The sequence below is a fragment of the Ovis aries genome, chromosome 13 (genome assembly GCF_016772045.2).
Source record: "Ovis aries strain OAR_USU_Benz2616 breed Rambouillet chromosome 13, ARS-UI_Ramb_v3.0, whole genome shotgun sequence".
Lineage (NCBI taxonomy): Eukaryota > Metazoa > Chordata > Mammalia > Artiodactyla > Bovidae > Ovis > Ovis aries.
Window position 1 is genome coordinate 59,861,484 of NC_056066.1, and position 27,826 is coordinate 59,889,309.

The 27,826-nt window shown below is 49.5% G+C and overlaps 1 protein-coding gene and 1 long non-coding RNA gene across 2 annotated transcripts in view; one reads left to right on the forward strand and one right to left on the reverse strand.

Moving 5' to 3' along the window:
* ANGPT4 (angiopoietin 4) overlaps positions 1–27,826 on the forward strand; it is a 52,566-nt gene that overhangs the window by 7,408 nt on the left and 17,332 nt on the right. The window contains exons 2-5 of the mRNA XM_027977034.3: positions 17,975–18,130; positions 19,656–19,777; positions 22,854–23,086; positions 27,090–27,205. Coding sequence (XP_027832835.1) covers positions 17,975–18,130; positions 19,656–19,777; positions 22,854–23,086; positions 27,090–27,205 — 627 coding nt within the window. The remainder of the gene's footprint in view (positions 1–17,974; positions 18,131–19,655; positions 19,778–22,853; positions 23,087–27,089; positions 27,206–27,826) is intronic.
* Positions 823–13,493, reverse strand: LOC121816005 (uncharacterized). The gene is made up of 3 exons (XR_003591255.3): positions 4,201–13,493; positions 3,454–3,536; positions 823–1,083 (listed from the first exon to the last, which is right to left on the reverse strand). It is a non-coding gene; the product is annotated as an uncharacterized LOC121816005 (long non-coding RNA).

Below are 27,826 nucleotides of genomic sequence, written 5' to 3' on the forward strand. Positions count from 1 at the left end.
GATTGCATTGAATTCTCACAATGAGTCTATAAAGGAAGATTGCTTGCCCATTCACAGATGAAAAAACTGAGGCACCAAGAGGTGAGGTGACTTGCCCAAGGTCCCATGACCAGGAAAGGTGGGTCACATTCACACTTAGACTGTCTAATGCCAGAAACCACACTCTCAGCACTTAGACCAGTTCCTGGCTAATCGATAAGACCCATCCATTGTGTCCTGGTCCCTGGGTACCCAGCTGGGCCCTCGGGAGCAGAGGCCCCTGGCCGCCAGAGGGGAAACTCACAGGAGCTAGATGTTCCCCTTCACCCAGGAGGCCCTCGGCCAAGGAGAACTTCTGCCAGAGAAGATCCACATAGCACCTCAGTCTTCAAGAACAGCCCTTGAGAACTGAGTGGACTCCAAACCTCCATCTAGGAGGTTACAATCTCCCTCCCCAAGGGATTTACTAGGGTAAATCCAACAGAAACTGAGTGTGAGTGTTGGGGTCCCACTGACTCAATCTGAATCCCATCTCTGCTGCTGCTGTGTGTTCTCACTTTGCCAGTTTGTGCCTCAATTTTCTTGTCTGTGAAACAGGGACAATAGTAGAAGCCACTTTGCAGGTTGTCATGGAGATTAAATGAATTAATATACATGCAGGGCTGAAGACAGTGTCTGACAGAGCCCAGGAAAGCCAGCTGTTGTAAACACACTGGGGGAACTTCCCCGGCAGTCCAGTGGTTAAGACTTTACCTTTCATCTAAGATCCCACGTGCCTTGCTGCCAAAACACCACGACATAAAACAGAAACTATATTGCAACAAATTCAATAAAGACTTTAAAAATGGTCCACATTTTTCTTTAATCTTTAAAAAAAAGAAAAGAAGGGAGAAAGAAAGGAAAACATACTGAGGATGCTCGGCCCAGGAAAAGAATCCATCTTGGAATCAGCATAGGAATGCAAACTTTTCTGCATCCTGCCTGTTGATCTTGGGAAAGTCCCTTTTTCTTTTCCCTGGTCCTCGGTTTCCTCTTCTTCAAAGTGTTGGGGCACGAAGCCAAGCACCTCAGGTCAGGACAAAATGAAGTAAAGCATGTAGAGACCTGGTGGGGTAGGCAGGCAGGTGAGGAGATGACTGGGGCTTGAGGCTGAAAGTAAAACTACGTCCCTTGGACAGAGAAACAGAGCTTCAGAAGCTTAGGATGGCAGAGACTTGCGGCCCTTCGCTCCTGACTCCAGTCCAGCACTCGGTCTGCTAAATGAGGCTGAAGGAAGGAAGGTGATTCCCAGGCAGCTGAGGGGAACCCCCACAGGAAAGCTCTGCAAAAGCTGTAAGTGGGCCCCCCAGGCAAAGAGATGAGCTGGAGAGAGGCTGCAGCTGAGGGGCTGGGGCCTCTTCCTCCAGAGTTATGCTGACCTGGGGTCCAATCCCAGCTCTACCTCTTGCCAACAGCCCTAGTTGTTTTCCTCAGCTTTTGACTAATTTTCAGAGTGCAAAAATTTAGAAATATGGAATTGTGTGAAGATACAGAGGGAAAAAAAAATCGTCATCACTATCCCCTGGTTATTTCCTTGCTGCTCATTCTGTGCATTATAAATGGTTACTGAAATGTTTCAGATGGATGAAAAGGTAGAGAGAAAGATCAGGTGAAATTTCTTGTCCCTAAAACCCAGCTTGAGCAACAAAATTTTACCAATCCCTTTAAGCCCCTGCCCCGCCCCTGCCTCCCTCCCCTACCAGAGATAGCTACTGTGAATTCTATGTTGCTGACCCCTTATTCCAGGTCCCTCCCACATCCTGTAGAGTGGTCACACTGTCCATCTCTTTCTACAATTAGCCTTTGTTCGCCCAACCTTGTGTCTGTGAGATTTATAGCTCTGCAAATATGGGAAAAGCCTGAGTCTCAGTTTTTCCCTCTGTGAACTGGGGACGTGGTAAGCACATGCCTGAGTTTGCTGTGAGGCCCAAATAACCAGTGCCTGCTGAGGCCTGGGAGCGTGTCTGGCACCACATCTGCTTGTAGGGAAATCGGAAATTCTGCTACGGCTTCTTCCGTCTTCTGGAGCCACTGCGTTGTTGTAGCGACTCCACACACTGGACTGTCTCTGTGCCAGGCACTAGTATACGTGTTTTACAAACATGACTCTTTAAACCTCACGACATCCTGAAAGGTGAGGATTGTTACAATCCCCACTTACAGTAGGGAAACTGAGGCCCAGAGAGTTTATACATCTGAGAGGTGAGGGAGGTGGGCTTGAACCCAGGCAAGCTGGGTCCAGACTTCACACTCTTAATCACTATCACAGACGGCCTCTCCCTGCTGCCCATTTTACAGATGGGTACACTCCCCTGGGCGGGGGGAGTGACTTGACTACATTCACCCCAGGGCCAATGTCAGGGACAACTTTGCTTCTTCTCCCTAGTGGTGAGAGCACACACAGCACGTCAGGAAACTCATGAAAAAGCCGTGCGTCCTTACGCTAGGAAACTCGGGAATTGTGTGCACACGCATGCGTGCAGTTCTGAACTTAATTTGCCAGGAGGAGTGTTCATTCCTCCACGTGCTCAATCACCCCCTCCACTGATGTTAGGGCTTCCCTGGTGGCTCAGACAGTAAAGAATCCGCGTTCAGTGCAGGAGACCTGGGATCTCTAACCCTGGGTTGGGAAGATCCCTGGAGGAGGGCATGGCAACCCACTCCAGTATTCTTGCCCGGAGTATCCCATGGACAGAGGAGCCTGACGGGCTACAGTCCACGGGGTCGCAAAGAGCTGGACACGACTGAGCGACTAAGCATCAGCAGCAGCCATTGATGTTTTCTGTGAGCTTACATGCTACTCACTGTGCAGATGATGGATATTCAACAGTAAGCAAGGAAGACTTGGCCTTTCACCTCCAGGAGCAGCGGCAAAGACATTAACCTGGTAATTTCTTATGTGTACTGATCAATCATGATATTAATACATGCTGTGAAGAAGGGGCTCACCTGTTCTAGGAGTAAATAATAAGGGGCCCAACCTCGATGGAGGAATGGCTCCAGGAAGAAGAACAGAGCTGAGATCTAAAGAGTAGATTAGGAGTTCTTAGGCAAGGAAAAGAAGGGGAAAACATTTCAAGCACAGGGACCAGCAAGTGCAAAGGCCCTGAGATAGAACAGAGCAAAGGGATTTCGAGGAAGTGAAAAATGTTCACAGTGGCTGGAATGCAGAGAGTTAGGAGAATGTGGCCCAGATGAGACCAGCCTCCCCAGATCTTACCCTGCTCTTGAGGCTCAGGGGTGCTGGAAACTGACGTGGCCACTTTTCTGTCCCGCCCCCAGTGATGGGCAGTGGCTGTGGACATCTGGACCTGCTCCTCTCCTCCCTGCCTGACCTTGGTCCTATCCCTGTCACCCTGTCTTCAGGGTCAGCCTCGCCCACCAGTGACGGGTGAGCAGAAAGAGCTTAGCCATTGGATTCAGTTCCTTACTTACCAGCTGTGGGTAACGCTTGGCCTCTCTGGGTCTTGGATTAAACTCATTTTTCAAGTGGGGAGCAATTGCTCTTTCCCTCCAGCCTGCAGAGGAGAAAGATCAGACAAGGGCAGAGTTACCCACCAGAGTTCCTCAGACAGGAAAGCCTGGTGCTACCTGGGGGAGATACTCCAGCAAGGCTTCCCTGCATCTAGAGGGCACTTGACTCCCTTCCCCCAGGGGGAGCTGGGGCGGTGGAGGTGGGAAAGTGCTGTCACTTGGTCACTTCAGCCACGCCAGCTTTGAAGTGTAGCCTAAGAGAATCATTCCCAGAGATCCTGGACTTGCCCCTGGTGAGCTGTTTGTCCTTAAACAAGTTGCTTAACCTCTCTGTGCCTCATCTGTAAAATAGGTTGATAGGATCACCTACCACAGAGGGTGGCAACAGGGCTTTAACACACACAGTGGCTAGAACAGTGTCCAGCACATAATAAGCACTAAGTAGACATTTGCCAAGCAAAATGGACACACCATCCCACTCCAGGTAAGGGCTGATGCCCAAGTGGCGGGGAGGTGAGCAACTGCAGGAAACATCACCCTGTTGTTTAAACTCCCAGCTCCTACACTTGGGAGAGTAAGAAGGACTCATCTGCTGGGCCTCACTGTTGACAGTCCTCCCAAGATCAAGGTTTGGACACAGACAACCATAAAGGGACAGCTGAGGCCAAGGCCCTGGCTGCCCTGCCCCAGCTAACGAGAAGCACTCACATCCAGGCGGCAGAGGGGCTCACGCCAGCCCCTCTGCGAGGAGAAATCAGCCCCATTTTCTGATGAGGCCACTGAGGCTCAGAGAAGCTCAGTCACTGGTCCAGAAAGCACACAGCAAAGCAGTGATGGAACCAGCGCCTGACTCTCAGTGCCATGTGCCAGGCCCGCTAGACTCAACGCTGCAGCTGGAAGCTGGGCGGAGCCAGGCCTGTGCCGGGAATCGGGAATTGCAACTTAAGCTAGGAGCTGAAAAGCGCATCCCTCCTCTACAGGCTGTTGGTGCAAGACATTCTCCAGCCCTGGCTCCCTGCCTACTCACTCCGCTGAGCCCTGACCCAGAAGGAAATCAACAGAATCTTCTGCAGGGAGGAAAACAGCCGAGGAAGGCTGGGCCTGGCTGCTTGAAAAAAAACAAGACAAATCCCCTCTGCCTTGAGCCCAGGGGTCAGGGCCTGTGTGGGCCCAAGGGGATGGGAGGGGCTGGAGATGGGCAGAGGAGGGGCCAACCTTGGCCGTCAAGTCCACAGATACAATGTTATTTCCACTGGGAAAATAAAACTAGTTAGTTCCATTGGTAAACTGTAGCCTGAAGGTGACAGGAGGGGATTCGATCTGCCAGGCAAGAGGGGTGGGCCACCTGTGAGCAAGAGTGTCTGACCTCTGTGACCTCTGCGAAAGCAGGACAGTACTTATCTAGAACAAGTCACCCTAAGGCATTCAGTGCAAAGAAATAGAGGAAAACAACAGAATGGGAAAGACTAGAGATCTCTTCAAGAAAATCAGAGATATCAAGGGAACATTTCATGCAAACATGGGCTCAATAAAGGACAGAAATGGTATGGACCTAACAGAAGCAGAAGATATTAAGAAGAGGTGGCAGGAATACACAAAACAACTGTACAAAAAGGATCTTCATGACCCGGATAATCACGATGGTGTGATCACTCATCTAGAACCAGACATCCTGGAATGTGAAGTCAAGTGGGCCTTAGAAAGCATCACTATAAACAAAGCTAGTGGAGGTGATGGAATTCCAGTTGAGCTATTTCAAATCCTGAAAGATGATGCTGTGAAAGTGCTGCACTCAATATGCCAGAAAATTTGGAAAACTCAGCAGTGGCCACAGGACTGGAAATGGTCAGTTTTCATTCCAATCCCAAAGAAAGGCAATGCCAAAGAATGCTCAAACTACCGCACAATTGCACTCATCTCACACGCTAGTAAAGTCATGCTCAAAATTCTCCAAGCCAGGCTTCAGCAATACGTGAACCGTGAACTCCCTGATGTTCAAGCTGGTTTTAGAAAAGGCAGAGGAACCAGAGATCAAATTGCCAACATCCACTGGATCATGGAAAAAGCAAGAGAGTTCCAGAAAAACATCTATTTCTGCTTTATTGACTATGCCAAAGCCTTTGACTGTGTGGATCACAATAAACTGTGGAAAATTCTGAAAGAGATGGGAATACCAGACCACATGACCTGCCTCTTGAGAAATCTGTACACAGGCCAGGAAGCAAGAGTTAGAACTGGACATGGAACAACAGACTGGTTCCAAATAGGAAAAGGAGTATGTCAGGCTGTATATTGTCACCCTGCTTATTTAACTTATATGCAGAGTACATCATGAGAAACGCTGGACTGGAAGAAACACAAGCTGGAATCAAGATTGCCGGGAGAAATATCAATAACCTCAGATATGCAGATGACACCACCCTTATGGCAGAAAGTGAAGAGCAACTAAAAAGCCTCTTGATGAAAGTGAAAGAAGAGAGCGAAAAAGTTGGCTTAAAGCTCAACATTCAGAAAACGAAGACCATGGCATCCGGTCCCATCACTTCATGGGAAATAGATGGGGAAACAGTGGAAACAGTGTCAGACTTTATTTTGGGGGGCTCCAAAATCACTGCAAACGGTGATTCCAGCCATGAAGTTAAAAGATGCTTACTCCTTGGAAGAAAAGTTATGACCAACCTAGATAGCATATTCAAAAGCAGAGACATTACTTTGCCAACTAAGATCCGTCTAGTCAAGGCTATGGTTTGTCCAGTAGTCATGTATGGATGTGAGAGTTGGACTGTGAAGAAGGCTGAGCGGTGAAGAATTGATGCTTTTGAACTGTGGTGTTGGAGAAGACTCTTGAGAGTCCCTTGGACTTCAAGGAGATCCAACCAGTCCATTCTGAAGGAGATCAGTCCTGGGTGTTCTTTGGAAGGAATGATGCTAAAGCTGAAGCTCCAGTACTCTGGCCACCTCATGCGAAGAGTTGACTCATTGGAAAAGACTTTGATGCTGGGAGAGATTGGGAGCAGGAGAAGAAGGGGACGACAGAGGATGAGATGGCTGGATGGCATCACTGACTCGATGGATGTGAGTCTGAGTGAACTCCGGGAGTTGGTGATGGACAGGCAGGCCTGGCATGCTGCGATTCATGGGGTAGCAAAGAGTTGGACACGACTGAACTGACTGACTGAACTGAAGGCATTCAGTAAGCTGGGCTTCCCTGGTGGCTCGGTAAAGAATCTGCCCGCAATGCAGGAGATCCAGGTTCAATCCCTGGGTTGGGAAGATCTCCTGGAGAAGGAAATGGCAACCCACTCCAGTATTCTTGCCTGGAGAACCCCATGGACAGAGGAGCCTGGCCGGCTATAGTCCATGGTCACAAAGAGTCGGACACAAACCAAACAACTAACACTTTCACTTTCACTTTCACACTTTCATTCAGCAAGTTAATTGAACCCACAAACATTTATTATCTCTCACAGTTTCTGGGAGTCAGGAATCAGGAGAAGCTTGATAAGGTAGTTCTGACTTGGGTCTTTTCTCTATGCAATTATACTCGAGTGTCAGCTGGGGCTGTGGTCCCCTGAAGGCTTGACTGGGACTGGATCAGCCTCTAAGGTGGCCCCAGCATACGGCTGGGAGGGCAGTACAGGCCCGTGGTGGGAGGCCTCTGTTCCTCTCCAGATGGGTTCTCAGGCTGCTTGAGGATCCTCAGGACATGGTGGTCAACTTCCTCCAGAGCAAGAGATTCAGGAGAGAGAAAGGGCAAGCTACTATGCGATGATGCCACGATGTGATGACGTCAGCCTGGCTCACCACCACCACGTCTCCAGTATCCTGTTCACACTGGCCAGTCTGATGACACGGGGACATGAGAACTGGGAGGGGAGGAGATCACTGGGGCTTCCTTGGAATCCGGAGGCCACAAGCAGCCCACTGAAGTGGCGACAGCCGTGGTCTCAGGAGCCCGATGGCCTGGTCCTGAGCCAGCCTCTGCCATTCACAAACTGTGAGACTTGGGCAATGGGCTCGTCTTCTCTGTGCTCCTTTTCCTTGGCAGTGAAATGGGGGCAATGAGACAAGTCAAGATCCTAAACAGACCAAATAAGGCCCTCGGGGCAATGCCTGGCACCACCTCTGAAGCAGGAACGAGCCTCCTCTAGTCACTGCTCTCCTCCCAGTGCTCCGCATGGGTCCAGTGCTTCTGAATGAGTTTGCTCAACAGACAAATGAGCCCCAAGACTGTGTCAGGTTTCTGGAAATTTCTCCTTCAGATGCCTCAAACTGGCTCCCTCCCTTGCTGTGAGCCTCCCTCTGCTCCTCTCCCCTCCCTCCAGCTTCCCCTTTTCTTCCTGCCCTTGAACTAGTGGTCTCTCCAAACTCTCTGACCCCTCTGGCCATGCCTCTCACAGGGATCCAGGGGGCAGCTGGGGCTGAGTCAGAGTCTCCAAACTTATTTCTAGCACCCAAACTAATAGTCCATGGAAATCTGGTGCCCTTTACACAGAACAGACCTATTTGGGTTTTTCTAACAAATGGTTACTGAGCCCCTCTTATTTGTTACTGAGTTGGTATAGCTACTGGCACTCCTTGAGGCACAGAGGGTAGAGCCATGAACAGGGCACCCCTGTACTCCTGCAGCTGACATTCCCATGGCGGGAGACAGGCGAATAGGAAACAACTGCAGTGATTTCAGACACGTGACATGCTGTGACGAAACCAGTCATGGCAGGTGCAGTAGGGCTGGGGGTGCACTTACCTTTGATGGGGTGGCCATCAGAGGAGGTGACACTTGTGGGCAGACTGAAAGTCCGAAGAGAGCCGACAGGAGAAGCTCTGGAAGCTCCTGAGATTGGGGCATGTGGATGTGTGCTGAAGGATTTGAGTAGGTAACACCCTGGCTCTGTGGACAGACCCCAGCAACCCACTTTCAAACGCAGTGTGAGAACCACAGACACAACCCTCTGCCCAGAGCAGTTAGTCCAAATTTCAAGTGTCCTTCCTTTAAAGCGGCTGCTATGGTTTGAGGGATTTATCCCCAAGCAGCCTTGCAGAGGGATTAGTGACAAGTGGGCAGGATGTTCCCAGCAGCCCTGATGTGATGGCAAAAGCCTGGAAATGACCTGCAGACCCAGCGATAGGGGACCAGAGGAGCACTTCAAATAGCAAGGCAAGTTCCTCTGGATGAACATAGAGCAATCTCCAAATTACATTAAGAAAAAAGATGCAGGGTATGGAATGGTGCACTGATATTGGTATAGACTAGAAGCAGGCGGATAGGAGCCTATTCATTGCTGGTATATGCTTAGAGTTTCTTTCTTGCTCACCGGACCTGACCTCCCGGCCTCTCAAATCAGCAGACCTGGATATGAATCCAGCAACTGCCAACTTGTTGGGTGACCTCAGGGAAGTGACTCTGCATGTCTGAGCCTCTATTTGCTCGGGCCCTTTTCTACGAGGTCCACATCTTCCCTCTTCACTCCAACCCTACACAGTGGTACTGTTACCACCCCATCTACTGATGGCGAAATGGAAGCACAAAGGTGAAAAGTGGCAAGCCACGAGGCAGCTCAGGCTGGGGTTCCATGGTTTTATAAAAGCACTTCTCTGCTTTCCTGCTGTTCTATTTGCCAGTGGCTATACCACAGATCTACATGGGGTAGTTTATTTCAGAGCGAATTCTTCCAGGAGGGGAGATGTCCAATCTATCCATTCATTCAGCCCAACAAATATTCATGGAACACCTAGAAACTTCCAGACATCCTTCCAAGCACCAGAAGAACTGCTAGCAAAGGCCCTGCACCCAGATTTAGTGGCCCACTGTGTGTCCACTCGTGCCAAGATGTGTGTGGGAGGGGTTTTCAGAGTCTCAGCCTTTCCTGTGCCCTGGGTCCCTCTGGCACCTGATAAAGATCTACAGACTCTCTCAGAAGAATGTCTTTAAACATATATAATTACATGCTTCAGGATTTCCCTGGTTGTCCAGGTATTAAGAATCCACCTGCCAATGCAGGGGACTTGGGTTGGAGCCCTGGTTCAGGAAGATTCCACATGCCTTGGAGCAGCTAAGCCCTTGTGCCATAACTACTGAAGCCTGTGTGGCTAGAGCCTGTGTAGCCCGCAAGCAGTAATGAAGATAGTGCAGCCAAAAAAAAAAAAAAAAAAATTGTGTATGCATAGATTTACAAAGGAAATACATTGCCTTGAGATACAGATATCAAATATTTTTCAGAGCAGATGTGTGATGAGAGAGTCGCACACACCATGTGTACAATAGATAGCTAGTGAGAAGCTGCTACACAGCGCAGGGAGCTCAGCTCAGAGCTCCGTGACAACCTAAAGGGGTGGGATGCAGGGGCGGAAGGGATATATACATAGAGCTGATCTACATTGTTGTACAGCAGGAACTAACACAACATTCTAAAGCAATTATACTCCAATTAACAACCAAATTAAAAGAAAAAAGAGCAGATGTGTGATACAGTCATATAGTACTTCTGTACTAGTCTGTTGAATAACAAGACCTCTGGTGGATCTAGTACTTGCTGTCATTTTTTTTTTGTTTTTTTGGCTGTGTCGTGTCTTGCGGCATGCAGGATCTTCACCGCAGTGTTTGGGCTTCTCTAGTTGTGGTTCCAGAGCACGTGAGCTCAGAAGTTACACTGTGCGGGCTTTAGTTGCCCCATGACATGTGGGATCTTAGTTCCCTGACCAGGGATTGAATGAATCCACAACTCCTGTCTTGGAAGATGGATTCTTAACCACTGGACTGCCAGGAAGGCCCCCTTCCATCATTTTGAAGTTGTAATAAGCATAAACAGTATGTCATAACTGTCCACTGGAGTGAGACACGGGATTATCTGTGATGTCTGCTGGTGACCGTCACGCGTACTACCACTGCTGCAGTAATTTGTGGCCTACATTCATCACTGTAGGAGAAGCTCCTTTCAGTTAGAGATTAGCAAAATAAAAAACCAAACTGAACAAAACTGTTTCCCATCCAAGCCCACAGATTCCCTGAATTCTATTCACAGATCCCTCAGGGATCCAGGAATAGCTGTTAAGAATGCCTGGCTGACATACTGGCTTTTCAGTATTATAGTAATTATATCTGTGCAGGCAGACCTTGAAAATATTGAGAGTTTGGTTCCAAACTGCTGAAAATAAAGTGAATATTGCAATAAAGAGAATCATGAAATTTTTAGTTTCCCAGTGCATTGCAAAGTTATTTTTACACTATATTGTAGTCCATTCAGTGTACAATAGCATTATGTCTTTTTTTTTTAAGTACAGGCCTTAATTAAAGTATACTTCATTGCTAAAAAATGCTAACCATCATCTGAGCCTTCAGCAAGTCATAATCTTTCATAGTAATTACATCAAAGATGCCTGATCACAGATCACTATAAAAATATAATAGTAATGAAAAAGAAATATTGTGAGAATTACCAACATATGACACAGGGGCATGAAGTTAATGCTGTTGGCAAAATGGAACCAACAAACTTGCTTGGCACAGCAAACCTTCAATTTGTTAAAAAAAAAAAAAGAAGAAAAAAGGCAATATCTGCAAAGCATGATAAAATGAAGCATGCCTGTGTCACGCGAGTGTGTGTTCCTCGATTCTTTATCTCATCACAACAAAGATTTGGAGTGACGGACATTAAAGCCCCCTCGGCGAGTCACAGCTCTCAGGTCTTGGATAGACCGTGTTATAGCTCTCAGGTCTCGACTGGACCGTGTTATAGCTCTAAGATAAATCAGTGTTACAGCTCTATTTTATTTAGAAGATAGCAGAAAAATCCATCTTCGAGACGTGAGGGCACGTCGATCCAAAGACACGAGGAGAAGAGCGTGCCCCAGCGTGCGGGAGAGAGAGAGAGCTGGCTTTGGCTCCTCTATTTACATGTTTCTCTCTCCCTGGGCCTGTCCTATGTAAATTGGGCCAGCCAGGAGTGTCGTTTGTTTTACCTGAGGTCCTCTTTCGCGGGCTTTTCCCTTCCTTGTCTTGTAGCCACCGCCATTTCGGACTCCTTTTCCCTGTTCTACCTGCCTAACACCTGTATACAATCTCATTCTGTTTTTTTAGAATAGAAACAATTTAGAGATACAGAATATAAGAAACAAAAACAAAACATTACCATCACCACCATTGTAATCACCTTCCCTGAAGCAAAGCACCACGGTTACTAGTTTGTGTCTCCTAGACCTTATCTGCGTGAAGGGTGAAGGGTGAAGTCGTTCAGTCGTGTCCGACTCTTTGCGACCCCATGGACTGTAGCCTACCAGGCTTCTCCGTCCATGGGATTCTCCAGGCAAGAATACTGGAGTGGGTTGCCATTTCCTTCTCCAGGGGATCTTCCCGACCCAGAGATCGAACCCGGGTCTCCCACATTGGAGGCAGAAGCTTTAACCCCTGAGCCACCAGGGAGGCAGACCTTTATCTGAATACACATGAAAACACATCATCTGGGATTTCTTACACACAAATGGGTCCACACTGTAGGTAGTGTTCTGTATCTTGCTTTTTTCTCTCAAGAGTGTATCTGGGACATCTTTTCACATTTACTCCTGATGAAGGTCGACCTCATTCTTTTCAACAGCTGCTTGGTAACCCTTGATACAGACTTACAGACATACCAGAATTGTTCATGTGTCAATTATGTAATCATGCTCTAGGCCTTTTAAATGGATCATGCCTGGAATCTTGCCTACCATCTGGAGATAGGAGCTACGATTATCTGCATTCTAGAGAAGTGGCCCAAAGAGGTAGAGGTCACATAGCCCAAGGTCACAGAGCCATTTAGCTAAAGAGCTGTGATTCAAGCCCAGGCTCATCATACATAAGGCGCTACTCTTTCTTTCTGCCTTGGCTTTTATCTGTAGTTGACAAAATGCTTTTCCCAAATGTGAACCAGTTCTACGAAAGAGACAGGAGGGACATATCGTTGTTATTGATCTTATTGATTCTCTGACACACCAGACACATTCCCACCTTAAGGCCTTTGCACTGCCTTTCCCTCCTGGAATTCCCTTCCTCCCAACTTTCCCACAGCTGGCTTCTTCACGTCGGCTCAGCTCAGATGGCCCCCTCTGCTGAGCATTTCCCTGCCATTGTGGCTAAACATGCCCCTGACCCCGCTCACTACCCTGTCTTATTTCCTTTGTAGCACTCGTCACTATTGGAATTTAACTGATATCGTCAATGGAAGTGTCCTGGAATCAGAAAGCTTGCCAGTTTTGTTCATTCCTTATTCTTGAGTACCTAAAACAGGATCTAGCATTTAATAGGTATTCAAGAAATAATTTTTTGACTACATAAATGAAATTCAGAAGGTGAGGGATTAGTTTGAGGAAACACATTTATAACATACGTTTCCCACGGAATGTATCTTGCCAGGCTCCTCTGTCCATGAGATTCTCCAGGCAAGCATACTGGAGTGGGTTGCCCTGCCCTTCTTCAGGGAATCTTTCCAACCTAAGGATTGAACCCAGGTCTCCTGCATTGCAGGCAGATTCTTTACCATCTGATCCACCAGGGAAGCCCATATTTACATATAACACATATTATATAACACATGTTTTATACGGGACATTTTATAGAACCTTGTGTTGGTGGATTTGTTTTATATTGAGATATAGTCCACATACAGTGAAATTCACCGTTTTAATGTACAGCTCTATGAGTTTGACAAATGTATATCGTCATGTAACTGCCGTCACACAATACAAAATATTACCAACATCCCCCCAAAGTTCCCCTGTGTCCCTTTGCTGTGAATCCCCACCCCTGGGCCTCAGCCTCTAGCAACGAGTGATTCCGACTGTTCCAGAAAGTCATATGAATGGAATCCCACAGTCTGTAGCCTTTTAAGTCTGGCTCTTTTCAATGCAGTTTACTATTGGAGGTGACTCCTTACTGTTGAATGCATCAGTAATTCATTCCTTTTTATTGCTGAGTAGAGTTTATTGGATGAGTGGGCCACAATTGCTTCTCCATTTACCAGATGAAGTCTTTTTCATTTAGATAATGCAGGAAAAAAAGCAGACTTCAGCAGATCTCCTTGGCCACTGAGACTCTCCTGCCTATGCGCTCAGCTGTATTCTATCCAGAGCTCCTTCCTTCCTCCCCCAGGCTCTGTCTATCAAAACTATTTCCTTTCCTTCAAGGCCCTTTTCAAATGCTTCCTCCCACAAAAGAAGCAGTGTTTACTGTCCCGGTGTCACAGGTTGGTAAAGTGAAGCTCAGGGAAAGGCAGCCTTCAACTGCTAGAGGCCCACGCTTGGGCGTAGCAGAGCCAGAACCAAACTCAGGGCCAAGGCGAGAAGACGGCAGCTCAAGGGCCAAAGATCAACCTCTTTGCAGGCCGGGGGGGGGGGGGGGGGGGGGGGGGGTGAGGCTGGGGGAGGGGTGTGGTGGAGATGTAGGCCCCCTCTTTCCCATCTCAGCCCTGAGAGTTTACCAGCAGGAGGGTGACAGAGAATGGGCAGGTCCAATCCTGAGTGGGGCTGGGGGACTGGGGCAGATCCCATCTGGGGTTTGCCCTTCCATGAGGACTTTTCCCTTCCCACCCTTCCAGCTGGTGCCTGAGCCCTGGGCTGGACCCAACCCCCACACACAGGCTGACATTTACTCATCAGAGCTGCAGGCTGGCTGAACTGGGTCCCTTCTTGCCCAGATTACCATCCTAGAGCCCACAAGTGGGCATGGCAAGTTGGGTGATGGGTCCCAGCTGTGGGTGGCCTTCGCCCACCCAGTCATTTGCAGCCACAGAACAAATAGGGAACTAATCAGAGTGCTTAGGGGGTTCCCATTACTAGAGAGGACCCCAAGCTACCCTGAGGCCCCAGCCCTGCTGTGCAGACCTGAGGAGGGCCCTGAGCAGAGAGTCTTGAAACCCAGGCCATCAGCTGGTGACCTTAGGCAAGTTTTCTGGGTCTCAGTTTGGGGGGTTGGGCTGCTGGTCCTGGGTGGAGCTTATGGATACTTTTTCAGAATATTACTTAAAAAAAATTTTTTTTTTAATTTACGTATTTTTTTGGTTGCACTGTGTCTTCGTGGCTGCCTGCAGGCTTTCTTCTCTAGTTGAGAAGAGCAGGAGCTACTTTCTATTTGCAGTGTGTGGGCTTCTCATTGTGGTAGTTTTTCTTGTTGCAGAGCACGGACTGTAGGCACGCAGGCTTCAGTACTTGCAGCACGAGGGCTCAGTACTTGCGGCTTGTGGACCCTAGAGCTTGCAGGCTCAGTAGTTGGGAAACACAGGCTTAGTAGCTCCCAGGAGTCTTCCTGGGCCAGGGATCGAACCTGTGTCCCCTTTATTGGCAGGCGGATTCTTATCCACTCTACCACAAGAGAAGTCCAGAATATTGCTTTCAAATGCATAAAATAAGAACACCTAGCGACATTGTGATTATAATGTGCTGTAGTTGTAACATTACCCAGTGGTGGGTTTGAGAATGTCCATTATTCTGAAGTCATGATCGGTATTTTATGACACTGTAATAATATCTATGCTGTGATAGGAAATATTTGTGATTTCTGTCGGTAATGAAGTTGCAGGATCAGCTAACAGTGTTATGATTTGGAATCTCTGCTCATAATTGAAAGTGAAAGCCACTCAGTTGTGTCCAACTCTTTGCGACCTCGTGGACTATACAGTCCTTGAAATTCTCTAGGCCAGAATACTGGAGTGGGTAGCCTTTCCTTTCTCCGGGGAATCTTCCCTACCCAGGGATCGAATCCAGGTCTCCCACATTGCAGGTGGACTCTTACCATCTGAGCTACCAGGGAAACCCAAGAATACTGAAGTGAGTAGCCTATTCCTTCTCCAGCAGATCTTCTCAACCTAGGAATTGAACTGGGGTCTCCTGCATTGTAGGTGGATTCTTTACCAACTGAGCTATGGGGAAGCCCGGTTGTAGGATCGGCTAACAGTGTTATGATTTGGGACCTTGGCTCGTAATTGAAGGAAATGCCAAATTTTTATTACAGGTTAGTGGAGAAGGAAATGGCAACCCACTCCGGTGTTCTTGCCTAGAGAATCCCAGGGATGGGGGAGCCTGGTGGGCTGCTGTCTATGGGGTCGCACCGAGTCGGACACAACTGAAGTGACTTAGCAGCAGCAGTGAACAAAAAAAAAATGTAATTATTCTTTCACCCAAGTACATGGACCCCCTGAATTCTCTTCATAGGCCCGGTGGTCCCCAATTAGGCAACTGTGACCTACAGAGAGAATACCCAGGGGGACTAGGGCATGAGAGCCCCCCAAGAAGCCTGAAAAAGGAATCAGATAGGGGGTATGGGAGGGGAGGGGGAAGGAATAGGGAGGGGAGAAGGAAAACTAGGGGAGGGTATACCTGGGAAGTACTTCCAGAAAAAGAGAGTGGCCACATGTGTGACTGCTGCTGAGATGGAGAGTAAGCTGAGGACACAGAAGTGTCCGCTGACCACCCTCATCAAAGACAGTTACAACGAGGTGTGTTAAAGAGTCTCTCCAGGGCTGGGGACAGGTCAGTGGTTCACAGGATTCAACCATATGGGTTGTATTTTTTTTTCTTGAGTGTAGTAAATACACAGATTTTATTATACTATTATTTATGCTGTGTGAATGTGTGTGTGTGAAGAACACCATAATAATATTATTTTTTAAAGGTAAGCATGGAAAATGGAGATAATTTGTTCAAGAAGTTATGTTGTTTGGGGGTAAGCAGAGAAATTGGAGACACAGATAGAGGGAATCTGTGGAGTCAAGGATATTTTTTTTTCTTTAATTTTTAAAGACGGACCCTTGGACACATTTGCCTGTTGCAGAGGCTGGGGCAGGAGAGGAAAGCAGGGGTCAAAGGGACAAAGGCTTGAGAAGTTCAGACACACTTATCTCCCTGGTCCTCAAGTCCTCTTTGTGACCTCTCCACTTGAGCAAGCATCAGTTGGCTGAGTCTCTCCCCAGAATTTCTGATTCTGTAGGTCTGGATCTGGAAACTTGCATTTCTCACAAGCTCCCTGGTGATGCTTGCCTGAAGGACGCACTTTAAGAAGCAAGGCTCTGATCGACACCATTTGCGCCCCCTTCAGGACTTGACATTGCACTACATCGAGCCATGCCCCCTTAGAAAGCACAGAGGTGAAGGAGGTATGGGAGCAGACAGTTGAGATGAAAGAGAGGTGAAGAGACTAAGGAAGAAGCAGCTGAAGCCTGACCCCCAGCCAAGGTCACCCCATCTCCCTGGGAAGCACCAGTCTTCCCAGGGACCTTGGGAGCTGCCCTGTTGGACCTCCTGGAGGGCTGAGTGACAGAGGGTGGGAAGGAGCCAGAGCTGGGGGACCGAGATAGTGGCGAGAGGCCAGCAAATATGCCCAATGGAGAGCGAGTGGAGGAGGGGCACCGGCTCTCTGTCCTCAGGCACTGAGCCCTGAGAACAGGCCGTTCACCTTTGCAATTTGATCCTGGTCTCATGCCAGCTTCTCCTGCTCTTGGGAAAACGCAGCCCTGTCAAAGAAATGAACATTAGCTTGTCAGATCCCAAGATATCCGAGCTGGGAGGACCCTTGGAGACTGGCCAGTTCAACTCCATTTCACAGATGGAGGGGGCCAGAAAATAAAAGTCTGGTTTGATGGATGGACTTGCAAACTCCAGTATAGGGAAAGATGCATCCCCTTTTCCTGCTGTTGGCTCAGTCCTACGAAGCTAAGTCATGGGCATGACTGAGGACTATGATGACAATTGCTGCTTCCCCTCTTAGTGACTCATTGAACAGATTTTTTTTTTTTTTTTGAACACCCACTGTATGTTAAGCACTGTGCTAGATATGGAGATAAAGTGAAGAGCAAGACCAAGCTCCTGGCTTCATGGCATTAACATGTCAAGGGCAAGTTTTAAAAGGCAAGAAACAAATAAATACATAATACAAAGCTGGGGCATGATAAGGGGTTGGAAGAGAACTGAAATGACATGAGGGAGTGAGCCTTATAGATGGTGTGGGGTGGTAGGATCCAGATGAGAGGGAATAGCATGTTCAAAGGCCCTGAGGTAGGGCCATACTTGCTGTGTTGGAAGGATGTCACAGAGGCAAGGTGTCTGGAGTGGAGTGAGGGAGACTAGGAGAGGAAACCAGAGTGGTAGCAGGAGACCAGGTCATAAAGGCACCTGCAGTCAGGGAGGACTTTGGCTTTTCCTCCCTGACTTTTCCAAGGAAGACTTTGGTGAGATAGGAACCCTGGGAGAGTTCTGAGCGGAGAAGTGTGATCTGACTTCAGTTTAACAGGATCCCTCCAGCTGCTGAGTGGAGAATGGGCTGTGTATGGGACAAGGATGGAGGCAGAGAGGTTGAGGAGAAAGCAACAAATAGAGTAAGCAAGAGGTGATGGCAGCCTGACTTGGCATCAAGGCCTCCCCCAGTTGCTCTATGTCCTTCCAGGGGACATATGGAAGGGACAGGAAGCTTCCCCTAACCCTTACCCATGACCCCAGTGCACTGTCTCTCTCCTCACAGCTGGAACGGTACATCCAGATGAACCTGAGGCTGGAGCTGGCACAGGCCCAGCAGCACATGGTCCAGAACCAGACAGCCACCATGCTGGAGCTGGGCACCAGTCTCCTGACCCAGACCACCGCCCAGACCCGCAAGCTGACCGACGTGGAGGCTCAGGTACTAGAGGGTGAGGGGGTGGTACTGGGGGCACCGTGGCTGGCCAGGCTGGCTCATAACCCTAGTCATCTTGCTTTGACTCTTGTCCCTGGGGAAGGTCAGAGCCTCCTCTGACCTTGCAGCCCCCTGTGATCCCTCCCTGATGACCCCATCACAGAACTGTCTCCCACCAGGTCATGAGCCCAGAGCAGGAAGAGGGCGGACGGTAGACACTGGGTTTGGCTCTTCTGCCTCTGTGATTCCCATGTCTGGTCCGAGCTGGGATTCAGCAGCACACACACACCTGCCCTCAGGGGGCTCACAGTGCTTCAGGAAAATGTGGATAACAAATTAGACCTATTTATTAGACCTCAGGGGGACAACAACTCTGAAAGAGGAGGCCACAGGGAGCAGCAAAGAGGGAGGAAGGAAAGGGACAGGAATATAAGCGAGAGGGTGAGTAAATGAATGGCTGAAAAGATAGCGGACAAAGGGCCACGTGTTTCTTAAACCTTACGATGTGCCAAGCACTGTTGGAGATGCCTGATTCTAGTTTACAGCAGTAAATAAAATAGGTATGCATCCATACCCCACTGGAGCTTCCTTCTAATGAGCGCCAAGAAAAGAAACAGGATCAATAACATGTGTATGAGACAGTGATAGTGCTAGGGAGAAAATAGCAAGGACGAGATGACTGGTGGAGAGTGTGTGCCCGGAGTGGCGAGAGGGACAAGTTGCAAGCTTAGACAATACAGCCAGGAAGGCACTGCTGGGAAGGTAGGGTTGGGGTCAGGCTTACTAGAACAGCCTTCCCAACAGGGAGAGCAGTATGTGCAAAGGCCTCGAGGTGGAACAGAGCTGGCAAGCTCCAGGAACATCAAGGAGGCCAGTATGGCTGGAGTGACCCAGGGAGACTGGTGGGCCAACGTCAGAGGTGATGGGGACAGATGGCATTACAGGGTTTTGCCGGCCACCACCACGTGAGGTGGGAGCCACAGGAGGATTTTGAGCAGAGGGTCCACATTTTAAGTCTACCCTAGACTACCAAGCAGACAGAGGCCTGTAGAGGACAAGGTCAGGGACAGGGAGCCCTGTGAAGAGGCCAGTACAGGACACAGGGTGAGAGATGGAGGTCAGGGCCAAGTGGGTCATGGAGGGGCAGGAGAGTGGTCATGTAGCCATCGGGAAGGTGGAGCAAATATCTAATTGCTGACGGATTAGATATTGGGGGGGAGGTCAAGGGTGGTTCCTCCCACATACATGGCAGGAGGAATGGAACTGCCATGTACAGGGATGGGGAAGAGCAAATCTGAGATAATCACAAGCCTAGTGAGGTGTCATGGTCTGTGCATGGGTTGGGAAAGAATTTCCAGAAACAAGGCAGAATGAAAGAAAGGACCACAATATTAGGGTCTATGAGTGGGAGGGTGTAAATAGGTCAGCAAGTTTCTGGAATGGCAGGGCCTGAGGTCAAGCGCATGGCTACTGGGCAGGGCTCCTGAAGGGCTTACAAAGCCCCCTCTCCCCACCTCCCTTGTCGGGGCAGGTCCTGAACCAGACATCCCGAATGGAGATCCAGCTACTGGAGACCTCACTGTCCACCAACAAGCTGGAGAAGCAGCTGCTGCTGCAGGGCCATGAGCTCCACCGGCTGCAGGGCCACAACAGGTGGGCACTGGCACCCTGACACGGGGCAGGGGCAGGGACCAGGGCTGAGCTCCAGGACTGGGCTGGGACCCAAGTGGGCTGGGGATCCGGGGTGAGCCCCAGAACCAGCCTGAGCTGGGCTCCGTCAGGAGGGGAGGGAGCAAAATGAAAAGGTGGACTTGAGCTAGTGCCCAGGATGGGGGCTAGGGCCAGAGGTAGAGGCCTGAAGACTGGAGTGAGGGGGCACTGGGGCTGGAGCTAGAGCTGGGACGCGGCCAGGCTAGGGCAAGGCCTGAAACCAGGGTAGGAGATCAGACTAAAGTTGAGAGTGAAGGTGGACACTGGGGCTTGGCTGAGGCTGAGGCTAGGGGCTAGGCAGGCATGGGGCCAGACCACCCTGTCCTGAGAGGGGACAGGAGACAGGCATTTTCCTGGGACTTGGGACACCCTGATTCTTCCTGTCTTCTTTCTCTCTCTCTCTTTCTTTCCTTCTTTTCTATCTTCCTTATTTATTTTATAGATTTTAACAGCTTTTCTGAACTACCATTTACATACCATACAATTCACCCTGTACATCTTAATTTGATCTACGTATCTGTAAATAAATATAATCTCCCCTACCAACTCCTCTCCTTCCTAGAAACAACCACAGTGATATGTTTCTTGTCTGTATTAGCAGAGAGTCTCAGCATTTATAAGCAAATAAACACAAAGGGAACACCCTTTAAATTACAAAGAAAGAGTCCTGGGGTACAGATAAGCCAGAGACATGGACCTCTGAAGCTGATTTCATCTCAGTTTCGAGCTGAGTAGAGAAAAAACTGCCAAGCTCAGGCTGGTGGAGAAAGCAAAACCCACACAGGTAAGCAGTCACAGGCCTATGTACAGAATGAGATGTTATTGTAGCTTATATGCTGAGTCAAGATAAGGACACAAGGATCCTCAAGCTCCCTGTGATCTGGGGACCATTAATGATAGTTTGTGTACCTCCTTATTCTTACTCCCCACCCCAAGGGAGGGGGAAGCACTGGGACACTACCAATGACTCTGAACTGAATTAAAGTGCCTAGAAACCAGTGAGTCACCAGTGGGCTTCCCTGGTGGCTCAAATGGTAAAGAGTTTGCCCACAATGGGGGAGACCTGGGTTCAATCCCTGGGTTGGGAAGATCCCCTGGAGAAGGAAATGGCAACCCACTCCAGTATTATTGCCTGGAAAATCCCATGGATGGAGAAGCCTGACAGGTTACAGTCCATAGCGTTGCAAAGAGTTGGACGCAACTGAGCGACCACCACACTCAGAAACCAGTGAAGATGGAGGGTGTCATCAATACGTGCTTGGCCCATGGAGACAGCTAAAATTCTAGAATCTAGGTGTGCCCAAATCCTCTCTCTTCCTGAGGCATAGTCTGGGGTCCAGGGAAATTCCTCCAGCTCTGGCTGGACTCATTTTCTTAGACTGGAGAATGGCTGGCATAGTTTCGTGCATAAGAAAATATCTCCCTTCTGCTTCATCTCTCAGCTACCCACCCACTGGCAGCAGAGGCAAATATGTATGCATAGTCCCCTTTTTCAGTTCAGTTCAGTTCAGTCGCTCAGTCGTGTCCGACTCTGCGACCCCATGAATTGCAGCACATCAGGCCTCCCTGTCCATCACCAACTCCCAGAGTTCACTCAAACTCACGTCCATTGAGTCCGTGATGCCATCCAGCCGTCTCATCCTCTGTCGTCCCCTTCTCCTCCTGCCCCCAATCCCTCCCAGGATCAGAGTCTTTTCCAGTGAGTCAACTCTTCTCATGAGGTGGCCAAAGTACTGGAGTTTCAGCTTTAGCATCATTCCTTCCAAAGAACACCCAGGACTGATCTCCTTTAGAATGGACTGGTTGGATCTCCTTGCAGTCTCCTTTTTAACCTTTTTAAACCCAAGTGGAACATACTATTCTTTGGCATGATGGTATTTTCATTTTTGTTTTTTTCAATTATCCTGGAGATGGTTCCATAACTGTGTGACACACTTGTGCATTCTTCTCTCCAGCTGCATAATGTTCCACTGGACGCCTGTCCCCAGATATATTCCCCAGTGCCCAATTAATGGGTACTGAGGTTGTTCCAGTCTCTTATGATTCCAACACGTGGTGCTATGAATATTGTTCCCATACCTTATTGAACACACATGTGAACAAATCTGTAGGACAAAATGCCAGAAGTGCAAGAGCTGAGTCAAAAAATTTCTTTCTTTTTTAAAAAAACTCATTACAAAAATGCCTCCTGCTTATTGTATCCTCAGACAATAGGCACTTGTACAAAATGAAAAGGAAAGTTGGCCCCCTCCACCCACCCCTTCCCTTTCATTTCCATCTGCTCAAACCTGCTCCGCAGAAGTACCAGCACTTAGTGGATTTTCTTTCATTCTCTATAAACACAAGTACCACCATGTCCTTCCATATGTCTATCCACACCTCTTCCTATAAGCTCCCGAGTATCCCTCAACAATTTACATTAATAGCTTTTGCTTTCTCTTTTAATTTCTCACATGCGGGGTTAGACTAGAGGCAGTGATGTGCCCCTCCAGGTCCCTGGCCTCTTTTCCCTTCTGCACAACGGAGCTCAGCCTCCTTGCTCTTCGGAACTGCTCCAGATCATTTCCAGGGAAACCAGAACAGAACAGCCTCAGCCACTCCTGGCTGTTGTGCATTTTGGCTGTTTTGTTTTTCCCTATTACAACCAACTCCCCCAAAGGACATTCTTGTCCATGCCCCCTGGAAGTTGTCTGGTGAGTGGACTGCTAGGTCAAAGGATACACATATTTGGGATTTGATCACGGCTACCTGGTTGCTGGTGTGTCCCTTCCACCCCGCCTGTTTCCTCTACTGGACCCTAAGGCATTTTACTGCACGGCCAGCTCTCTCTTTCCTCCCTTCCTCACTCTGCTATCCGTGGGGATGGACCTCCCTGCTGTGGAACCCTAGGCAGGACGCTACCTCTCCGAGCCTCGGTGCGGTCTGAGCCTCACCCCAGGACCCAGGGAAAAGCCCTTGACTGTGACTGCACGGTGGGGGCGGCGGGTTCACCCCTGTGCGCTCCCTCCCCTCCCTGCAGCGCGCTGGAAACACGGGTGCAAGCCCTGGAGACGCAGCAGCAGGCGGAGCTGGCCAGCCTCCGCGGCGAGAAGGAGCGGCTGCGGCGCCTGCTGGGCCGCCAGAGCGGCGCCCTCGCCGGCCTCGAGCGCACCCTGCGCGCCGCTAGCAGCAACTCCAGCCTCCTGCAGCGCCAGCAGCACCAGCTGCTCCAGTCGGTGCAGCGCCTGGTGCGCGTCATGGCCCAGGGCCCGGGTGAGCGACCGGGGCGCCCCGGGTATGGGAGGAGGGCAGCAGAGGGGAGGGCGACCCTGCTTACCCTCCTGCCCTTTCATGCTTGTTCTGGCAGCCATTGCAGGAAGGACCATCCCCGCCCCCCCACCCGCCATGAAACAGAAACAACCAAGAGTAGTCATCATGGTGATAACAACCACAGTCCTGAGAGGAACCAATCCAGACTCCTTCTCCCGACTCCATGAGTGACCTTGAGCATGCCCCATCCCTCTCTTCGTCTCCCTTTCCCCATCTGTTCATTTGGGGTGGTGATAAGGAGGACACCACCAGCCCAGACTGACAAGTTGGGGATTCCAGGATCCACCCTCCATCCCCACTTGCTTGGGCTTGCCCCCCTCATCTGTAGGCCTCAGTTTCCCTGTCTACAGAATGGAGAAGTGCCCACCCCACCATGCAAGGACTTCTCTCGCCCCCTAACCCAAGAGGGCCAAACAGAAGCGGAGAGGCACCTCTGGATCAGTTTCCTAAGAAAGGACAATGGGTGGGCCTGCTCCCCAGCCCCCACTTCTAATGGGGCCAACTTCAATCACTCAGTTCCAGAGTCAGTCACTCAGTCAACAAGCACTTACTGAGCCAGCCCAGTGCTGGGTGCTGGGGGTGCACCAGTGAACAGCATAGTTCCACGACTGTCTCTGGCCAAAAACAATGGCTAGCCCCCTCTGGGGGTCTCTGAGGGAAGGAGGAGGAATCAAATATTTGTTAAGTGCCTGGTATGTGCTAGGTGCCCTGCTAGCAGTGTTCCTGAAGTTTCCAGACTTGTTTAGTCGCTCAGCTGTGTCTGACTCTTTGCCACCCCATGGATTGCAGCATACCAGGCTTCCCTGTCCTTCACCATCCCTCGGAGTTTGCTCAAGCGTGAATCCGTTGGGTCGCTGATGCCATCCAACCATCTCATCCTCTGTCATCCCTTCTCCTGCCTTCAATCTTTCCCAGCTTCATGGTCTTTTCCAGACAATGGAAGGTCTAAAAGGCCGTGTGCAGGAGAGGAGACTTTAATCTGAGGGCTGCAGGGAGTCACAGGAGGGTTTTGAACAGGGTGGGACTAACTCATTTTCTAGGGACTAACTTTTAGGAAGAGTGATTGGAACCAGGGAATGGAGAATGGCTTGGTGAGAGAAAGGCAGGGAAAGGGTTCCTACTGCTGCTGGGTCACCATAGTGGGGAGCTGGATAGCCGTTAAGGCACAGGAGTCAAACAATAGTGATGGATTCCAGACGCTGCGGCTGGCAGCAGTGTGGAGACAGAGGACAGCACCATAGCGCCATCTAAGCTGGGCACCCACACGAGGAGGAGGTTTGAAAAGGTCTGAGGTAGCCACAGGCAAGAGAGGTGGATACTGTCCATGATTAACAGTGACCCGAACCCATCACTGGCTTGTGCATAGAGCTGTGGCAATGAGGCTGCCTAAATTTGTCCTGTAGCTCAGCCAAAGGCATGGGGCCTGGGGCCAACACCTCACCCCACAGGCTCACTGCCAACCCAGTCTCCAGTTGTGGCCCAATGTCTGCTTCCCTTCCCCAGGGACCAGGGGCCTGGCCAGTGAGACCATGGAGATCCTGTCCAGGGAATGTGTTTGCACAGACTGGGATGGATTTGGGGGCTTTTGTCTCTTCATTTGCGATCTGGGAATAATAGCCTCCTTTCAACAGGGCCTCAGCTCCAAGATCCAGGATCCAGGTTCAAGTGTGAAGCCAAAAACAGGAAGTCACACACTTGGTAGCTTTCTGGTTTGTCCCTGGTCAGGATACCTATCCATCTGGAATTTTAGCCCTGTCCATGGATACCCACCTTAAACTTAGTGACTCAGACATTAAAGAATCTCCCCGCAATGTGGATGACCTGAGTTAGATCCCTGGGTTGGGAAGATTCCCCGGAGAAGGGAATGGCTACCCACTCCAGTATTCTTGCCTGGAGAATTCCATGGACAGAGGAGCCTGGCGGACTACATCCTTGGGGTCCCAAAGAGTCAGACAAGACTGAGTGACTAACATTATTAGTTATTGGATACCCGCCTACCCAAAGATTGGATTCTGGTGGATTCATAGCCTAAAGCTCTAATGGATTCCACGATAGGAGCCAGAGAGGGGATTTGAATAGTTTATTTACCAATAGTCACTTTTTTCTTGCTAAGCCTGGAGGCCCCCAGAGCTCTGGTGGAATTTGACAATTATATTAATATCCTCTCTTAAGGCCAATGGTCAGCTCCCAGGGCAAGCAGAATGTAGGGGAGGGGCTCACCTAGGAGATGCTGGTAGAGTGGACTGTGGAGGGGACCCTGAGCCACCTACCCCGAGGGAGCTCTAAAGACAGCTCCCCAGTGAGACCCAGAGAGGAGGCAAGCCCTGCTCATCCCTTCCCACCCGATCCAGCTGTGTGTCCTTGTTCCAGTTACCTCACTCTTGGGCCTCAGTTTTCTAATCTATGAAATGGAGATGTACCTCAGTGGAGTTGGAGCCCCAGTTACCTGTCCTGAAAGACTGTAACAGCCTCATCTCTGCCCTTCCTGCTTTGAGTCTCATCCCTCCCAGTCTCTGTCCTAATCTCTGGCCAGAGCACTCTTCCCTTGTCACAGTCTGCGCTCCTCAGCCCCATGTTCAAGACTGAAATCTCAAGACCCGTCTCTCCTTCCTTGATGACACTTTCTAGTTCATCGAACAGCTAGAGCTCCCTCTGACCTCAGGGCTGAGATCAGGGTGTGAGTCATCTCCTCTCCGTGGCCTCAGGCAAATTTCCCTTGTGTGTGTGCACACACGCACATGGATGCGTGCGAAGTCAGTTCAGTCCTGTCCAACTCTTTGTAACCCCATGGACTGTAGCCTGCCAGGCTTCTCTGTCCATGGGATTCTCCAGGCAAGAATACTGGAGATCTTCCCACTCAGAGACTGAACTCACGTCTCGTACGTCTCCTGCATTGGCGGGCGGGTTCTTTACCACTAGCACCACCTGGGAAGCCCCAAATTCCCCTCACCACACCCCAACCCCAGCACACAGCAGTCCTGTCCCCACGTTGGAGCCTGTGTCTGTGCTGCTCCCTCAGCCTGAGGCAATCCTCTCTTCTACACCTGGGCCATCCCTGCTCCTCGTCCAGGTCCCAACTAACTGTCAGCTCCTCTAGGAAACCTTCCCGGGCCCGATACATTCTGTGTCCCCAACATCTGCCAGCCCAGAACCTGGCACAGAGCAGGCAGGAGTGCCCATCTGGCCCTTTCCCTCTCACCTTGTTATTTAGTTGATCAGTCACGTCTGACTCTTTGCAACCCCATGGACTGTAGCCCGCCAGGCTCTTCTGTATGGGATTTTCCAGGCAAGAATACTAGAGTGGGTTACTATTTTTTTTTTTAATTTTGACATATATATTTTATTGACGTATAGTTGACTTACAGTGTTTTAGGTATACAGCAAGATGATTCAGTTATACATATACACATTTATAATTTTTCAGATTATTTTCCATTATAGATTATTAAGATATTACTTATAGTTCCCTGTGCTATACAGTAAACCTTCGTTGCTTGTTGTTTGTCTATTTTCTTTTAAATTAGAAATATGCTGTTCTATTCATACTAAGTCAAGTAGAATCAAAATTTGTCATAAATTTTTAGCTAGGCAAAATTTCATAAGTTTTCTAAAGGGATCTTCCTGACCCAAGGATCGAACCCGCATCTCCTGCATTGGCAGGTGAATTATTTATCACTAAGGCACACCCGCCTTCATCAATGTACATTCATGCTCAGTCGTGTCTGACTCTTCGTGACATCATGGACTAGTCTGTAGGCTCCTCTGCCCATGGGGTTTTCCAGGCAAGAATACTGGAGCGGGTTGCCATCCTCCAGGGAATCTTCCCAACCCAGGGGTCAAAACTGAATCTCCTGTGTCTCTGCATTGGCAGGTAGATTCTTTACTACTGAGCCACCTGGGAAGCGTTTTGCTCTCTGCTAATTGTTTTCACCTTGTCCCATTGCAGCCTCCATGAGGGCAGCTGAACAGGTGTTCCAGGACTGTGCAGAGATCCAGCGCTTTGGGGCCAATGCCAGTGGCATCTACACCATCCATGTGGCCAATGTGACGGAGCCCAGAAAGGTTAGGGGGCTCCTTGGGGACTGAGGCTATCAGAGGGTGCTGAGCCAAAGGACCCCTGCTCACCCGACCTGCTCCCCACATTCACTTCAGGTCTTGTCCAACATCTGAGATCCAGAGAAGGTAGGGGTGACCCAATCAGGGGTCAGATCATGCGGTTAAAGCAGATATTTTCTAGCTTATTCCATGTGGGATATTAGGGACTGGGGCTGATGGAGACCCTGAACTTTGAGGACCAGTTATCAAATGTGTGGAGGGAGGGCAATCAAGGCAAAATGTGGATGTCAGGAGGGAGGGTTTGGGGGCCAAACCCAAAAGTGGAAGAGTTTGAGATACCCTTTTTAAGATGCATTCAGTCTGAGTATTAAGTGAAAAAAGACACCACTTTTAAAGTAAATATTTATACGAAATTAAGTAAATTCAGCTATGGTGGGATTTGGGAAGCGTGAATAGCTAAAATTTGGGAACACTGATAGAGAGGGAAGAGTTGGCCTGGGAGGTAAGAGATCTGGGCTCAAACTTCAGCTTTACTTTGGCTCATTCACCTTGAGCAAGTACTTTCCCCTTTCTGGACCTCAGTTTCCCTTCCTGCAACCTCTGCTACCCTCACAACACATACCCTGG